The 6639-nt window shown below is 39.9% G+C and overlaps 1 protein-coding gene across 1 annotated transcript in view; it reads left to right on the top strand.

Annotated features, from left to right (window-relative positions):
- The window catches only part of MCCC2 (methylcrotonoyl-CoA carboxylase 2 (beta)), a 123666-nt gene that overhangs the window by 21078 nt on the left and 95949 nt on the right, over positions 1-6639 (top strand). Inside the window, exons 5-6 of the mRNA XM_006870957.1 lie at positions 4005-4132; positions 5771-5883. Coding sequence (XP_006871019.1) covers positions 4005-4132; positions 5771-5883 — 241 coding nt within the window. The remainder of the gene's footprint in view (positions 1-4004; positions 4133-5770; positions 5884-6639) is intronic.

The raw sequence follows: 6639 nt of genomic DNA, 5'->3' as shown, positions 1-6639 counted from the left end.
TAGTCAATAAAGCACAGGTAAACATCCTTCTGATATTTATTTATAAGAAAACTTAGAGCCTTGGAAACCCTATACAGGATCTCTTTGAGTATTTTTGTGTATATTCCCCCCCTGCCGAAAATAACAACAACAACAAACAAACAGAGGGAATAGAAGCAAATACTGTTGAATGATGATGCATGGAGGAGACTGTAATCATTGCAGTGAAACGGTGTAAAACTGATGTTCTCCCATGTAAACTATCGCTCAATTCACAATAAAAACGTAAATGCTGTTGTTGTTAAGTGTCGTCGAGGTGCTTCCGACTCACAGCAACCCTGTATAGAGTTTCTGAGGAGTGGCTGATGAGTTTGAACCATGGAACTTGTGGTTCAAACTGACCTTTCTTCTGAGGGTTCAAACTACCTATCTTTCACATAGTAGCTGAGAGCTTAGCTGTTACGCTATCAGGACTCCAGTAGGAGCTTTGCTGTTGTTAGATGCCCGGTGAGTCGGTTCTGATGCATCATGAACCTGTGTAGGGTTTCTGAGGAGCAGGTGGTGGGTGTGAACCGCTCTACTTGTGGTTTGCTGTCCAGTGATGATCCTACAGCGCCACAGTAGGGTAGTTTTTCTTCATTACGCCCCCCTTGTACTGGGGTTGTAATGACTCTGAATTCTTTTGGAGCATGTTCCTGTCCTTTTTTTTTCATACATGAATGTAAAAAAGTACACACACAACTATCTTATTATTGATGCTTTTATATTGTTAAAATTTTTATTTTCTGGCTTTGTGACTTGCTCTCATTTTATGAATTTGTTGACTCTCTTAACTGAAAACTTGGGCATAGCTTGATTCAGAAACTCAAACAGTGCAATCAGGTTGCAAATTGCTCTGCACTGCTTCTGTGTCTTTATCAGCTTTGGACAGGAAATTATTCCTGGGTGGACCTTCCAAACAAAGAAGATACCGCCATACAGTTCCTGGTTTCTATTCTATAAGCTTAGCAGCTGCTCTGGGAAAAGAAATTGTCCTAAGAGACTTGGGGCCTGTGTGTGAGCTTTGAGTAGAGTTGAGCTCCCTTGAACCACACGTATTAAGGATAAAGAAGAGGTAGTTTCTGGAAGAAAATGAGAAGTTCTGTTGCCAGAATAATGAATGTTGGGTAGGTCAAACCAGTAAACATTTAATACAGTGTTTTGCATTTCCCATTCTGTAACATGTTTGTGACCTTTTAATAGATAAGAAAAAGTGGCCGTGTCCTTGTCCAAAGTCATATAACTAGCAAGTAGTAAAGCCAGAATTTCAGTCTGCTTTTGTCTGACATCATAGCCTAGCCTTTTTCTGGTACTAGAGCTTCTTAAGCCTGTCTAGTACAATGTCCCCAGTGGGGACACTGGAAAGTGTGAACACACGGCCTGGAGTTGTGGGTTCCAGCCCAGTAACCTACCAGAAACTTAAATTTCCTTTGAAGTCTAGGTTGTTCAAATATTAAAGTCATAAAAATTTGCATTCTACTCTATAAAATATTAATGTAGGAAAGGTTCTGTGCCATTTAGTGCATATAACTGATGCTCCAGGTAGAGGAGCGGAGCTGCGTATCCTAGTGTGAGGAGCCTGACACTGGCCTGTGTGCATGTTTAGTTGCTCTTCTCTCCATTTCATTTTCAGCAGGAATTTGTGAGTTTGCTGTAGAGTTCTTTTTGTTGTTGAGAATGTACACAGCAAAACACACATCACCTCAAATCAATGGCATTGATTATATTCTTTGAGTTATGCAACCATATTCACCCTCCTTTTCTCAGTTTTTCTTCCCCCATTAAAAAACAAAAATGAGTACTCACTAAGGTTCCCATCTAATCTTACCAGTTGCTTTGGTCAGTTTGATCTCATATAGGTAGTTCTGAGAAGAGTAAAGTGCTCAAGACACATTCTTTACTAGATAAGCTAAACTGTTGTTTGGTTTTAAGAATACTTCATGGCATACTTTTGGATTAAGATTTAAAGATTATGTCAGGATAATAGTTTCAGGGATTTATACAGCTTCCATGGCTCTAGAAAATCAATTCCATCAGAATTTGAAGTTCCGTTCTGCATTTCTCTCCTTTTGATTAGCGATTGGCTTTCTCCTATTTGAAATTGGCATTATGTGAGAGTTGTCCCATCTTTTGTGCTGGTGGCCCCATGTTCCTAGTTCCTCACTGTTCATCAGGCGCCCCCAGTGCATCTTGGGATGTATAGGGTGCAGCAGGCCTCCTCCATTTCCCCCGACAGAGCATGTATGGGTGTGGGTGTTGGTGTTGGTGATGGTGATGGTAATGGTCAGGGTCAGGTGTTGCCCACTGTCTACCTCCTGCCATCACCCTGGACAGGGACCCCACTTGTCCTTCATCTACCCAGGTCCCACAGCCCCATGCAGCCCCCTTCCCTCTTGTTCTTCCTCTTTTCCCACCTGTACACTCTGAACTCCCCAGCTTCTTTGGATTTTTGCCTGGCCTCCATTTGCTTACCTGCAACCTTGGTTATCCCACCATCACTGATGCCCTCTGTGGCAGGACTGAGACATCATGGATGAATGGAAACGGTGTTTTCTTAGCTAGTCGGCTGACTTCTCTTGTATTGTTGTTGCCTCTGGTATATCACTTGGATTGGCCTGTAGAGGGTGCTCTGGGCCTGGTCATGGCTCTGCATGGGACACAGACCATTGGAGGTGCTGTCTGAGAATTTTTTCAAAGTTGTAAATATGAAATGTCGGATAACATGGTAATCAGTAAGTGAGGAGTAGGTGTAGAATGTTTGATCAATACGTTCAGTAATGGTAGCTGGGCATCATCCTTTTCTTCTGGTCTCCTTGAAAAGGAGACAGTTGTTCATGGAGGCAGTTAACCACACATTGGGATTGATTCTTCTTTTAAAATCAAGTATAAATTTGCAAACTTGTTAAAATGATCATTCTGTATCATGTAATTATATAACTGAGCCTGTTTTTTTATTTTAAACTTTTTATGAATTGAGTGAAGCTTTATAGACAAGACCAGTTTTATTTTCAACAAATCACTCCATTACATCTCAGTGATTGCAATCCCCTCCATGCAACAACAGTTGTCCCACTTCCTCCCTGTGGTTCCTATCTCCACTCTACCACTTTCCCATCTCTTGTCAACCTTGTCCTTAGGGAACTGGTGCCCTTTTGATTTTGAATGATTGACCATTCCATGGTGAGCATACCCCACTATTGTTGCTGTCCCCCTACATCTATCTATCTGCAGCTTGGCTGAAAATTGGGCCATGAGCGTGAGTTCCTTTCCAAGCCTGAAGGGCCATAGTCTCAGATTCCCCCAGTCTCTTTCTAACCAGTTAGCCCAGTCATTTTTTAAAAATAGTTTTGGGTCTTATTCTGTTTTTTCCCACTCTATCTGGGACCTTCTAATGTGATCCCTTTCAGATCAGTTTTTAGTGGTAGTCAGATAACATCTAGATCTTTTGGTCTCAGACACTGGTGTTCACATGTTCCATTAGTCCATTGGACTGATTGATTCCAAGCATCTTCAATTCTCATCACTCTTCTTTCTTCTGCACATGGAGAGGCCAACAGCTGCACCTTAGATGGCCTCTCATAAGCTTTCAAGATCTCACACGCTACTTACTGAAGTAGGATTTAGAACATTGTCTTTGTAATCTTTATTATGCCAATTGACCATGCTTTCCCCTGAGACGATGGTCATAAGACCCCCCCCCAACAATAAGACCTGTTTTTGTAATGTAAGATAGTGTTATTTTGAGTGTCATTAGTGATGTGTGCTAGAAGTTGAAGGTTTTATCAGAGAGGCTCAGAGTGAGATGTAATTGACTTTTAAAAAATTTTTTTATTGTGAATTGAGTGAAAATTTACAGGGCAGATCATCAGTTTTACATTCAACAAATCACATATCTTGTTTCATTACTATAATTATAATCTGTCACTGACTTTGAATTCTAAAGAAATCTCTTATGTTCTCTTTGCAACGAAATTTCTGCCTTTCAGAGTAGAATGCGTGATTGTTGCCAATGATGCCACTGTTAAGGGAGGTACTTATTACCCAATAACTGTGAAGAAACATCTACGGGCACAAGAAGTTGCGCTGCAAAACAGGCTTCCTTGCATCTACTTGGGTGAGTCACGTGAGTTGTAAAACTACTCGTAGCTGGGATGGTGAAGACTGCTTTGTTGTTGTTAAGTGCTGTCAAGTCAGTTCTGACCCATAGCGACAGAAGATTGTATATGTGATGCTCTCAGTGGATACTTAAAAAAGTTTCTCCTATAAATGCAAAGGAAATATATATTATTAAAAGTAGGTGGTGGGGGAGTGGGGATGGGGTGTAAATAAAACTCCTCATAATAAATCACTTGGGAATGACTCCTGAAAAAAGCTAATTTTATTTTACACGTATGAATTTTTGCAGCTATTTTACTCTACATATATGAATTTTTCTTTTATTTTTTTCAGTTTGTATATAATTTAAGAGATGTAATATAAAGTAGATTTAGTTTTCAATGAATATAGTAAATTCATATATGAAATTAAGATGCATTTAAGAGTTAAGGCTATTTCAAAAAGAACCAAAAGCAAGGGGGTGTTAAATTCATTTCCGGAATATCTGAATCTTGGTTTAGTCTGGTTACAGGCCATATTGTTCATGGATATAGGTATTTGAACAGGGTTACTGATTTTAAGATTTTATTTTGGGAAAGTGAATTTAGCAGGTTGACTCACAGTGTGATAGGAAACAGCAAATGAAGCTCTGCTGTTAGCGGGTGATGGCTGAACATAGGAGGGGATGCAGTGAGGAGTATGACACTGTGCTTGTACTAAGTGAGCTCCTGATGAACTGGAAACAGATTGAAATGTATTAAATAACAATAAAAGAACTTAAGAGTTCTAGGCAGCAACAGTAGGCATAGGATGAGCTCTTTTTAAAAAAATATACTATGTCTAAGGAGCCCGGGTAGGCTAGTGGGTTACCAGGTGGACTACTAACTTCAAGGTCAGCAGTTCCAATCTACCAACTGGTCTTTGGGAGAAAGATGAGGCTTTCTTATAAGATTTAGAGCCTTGGAAACTCTACACAGGGTCGCTGTGAGTGGGAACTGACTTCACGGCACACCAGTACCAGCACCGCCATACTGGGTCTACTGACAGTATGTGCCGAATTAAGTGCTTTACATCCTTTACGTTCATCTCATCTAAATAGCAACTCTGTGGGTTAGCTACTTGTATAAAAAAAAGTTTTTACTGTGAATTGAGTGATAGTTTACATGTGGATTAGCTGCTTTTATCTTCATTTTATAGATGAGTAAACCTATGACACAATCACATAGCTATGAAGCAAGAAAGCTATGAACCCAGCTTATGTTCTTATCCCTACACAACCTGCAATTAAAAACAATATCAGAAGGGAAGACGTGATAAATTGCTACGTGATTTCTTTATATTGATGTAGCATTTTTAGCTGAACTGGCTAAGAATTTATGGTGTTTGTGGACCCGTAAGTGGCACTCAAAGGAGAGGATGTCCTAAAACATTTTAGGTGGAATTTTGTACAGAGGTGGGACAGAGAACCTAATAGGGATAAACAATGGATCTGCTTGACTATCTGGAAAGGAAGGAGAAAGAGGCTCTAGAACAGTCTAAAATGCTAGGTCGTTTTCATGACTGGGTTTAAGAATTGACACTGTCACTAAATCTCCATGTATGTCATCTGTTTTGTTCCTAGATACAAACTCATTTCTCTCATTTCCCTTGCTTTCAGTTGATTCAGGAGGAGCAAACTTACCCCGTCAAGCAGAAATATTTGCAGATCAAGTTCACTTTGGTCGCATATTCTATAATCAGGCAATTATGTCTTCTAAAAATATTACACAGGTAATTTCTCATTAATGAAATGTACTTCTGTTTGCTCCAGATGTCTTGGCTAACTAGACACTCTGACCTGAATTAAAAATTAAAAAACAGAGTTTAATCTTTTTCCATAGAAAGTGTTTTAAAGGGTATTGCTACTCAGAGTCTTTGGTTAATTATGGCGATAGTTCTATAATATAATAAAGGTATGAAGAGTATGTACAAGAAAACTCCTTGTACACTAGAAATTAAAGAACAACTTAAATGTGTTATATTTTTGCAACTGTGAGAATGTAAACAGATTCCTACATATGAGAGGCTGTAAAACTGGTGTGGGTAGTGTCTGACTTACTCTAACTTCACCCGGGGAAGGAGAATCAAACTCAGCATCAGCTCAGAGCAGACAACAGTAAGAGGTGGAGGGCAGACATACTGACACTCTCCAACCATCTTTACCAGTCTGACACCAGCTGTCTTTTCACAGCACTCTCTTCTCTCTACTAGGTTCGATAATTCTCTGCAGGGACTATACGACACTCACAGAGAATACTCATGATTATGGGGTTTATTAGGGAAGTTGACAGATTACACTTCAGGATCAGAAATGCACAGGATACAGTTTTTTATTCAGGACAGCCTCTACTCAACTTGCCCACAGGCACTCCTACGTCTGGTCCTGGGCTTCTCAGCCATTGGTCCCTGAGCCTCTGCCCTGCTCAGGCAATGTTATAAAGCTCTTTTGTTGTTGTTGTTGTTGTTGTTGTTGTTGTTGTCAGGTGC

The sequence above is a fragment of the Chrysochloris asiatica genome, unplaced genomic scaffold (assembly GCF_000296735.1).
Source record: "Chrysochloris asiatica unplaced genomic scaffold, ChrAsi1.0 scaffold00157, whole genome shotgun sequence".
Classification (NCBI taxonomy): Eukaryota; Metazoa; Chordata; class Mammalia; order Afrosoricida; family Chrysochloridae; genus Chrysochloris; species Chrysochloris asiatica.
The sequence above is the reverse complement of the archived record's forward strand: the minus strand, read 5'-3'. Positions and strand labels throughout refer to the sequence as shown.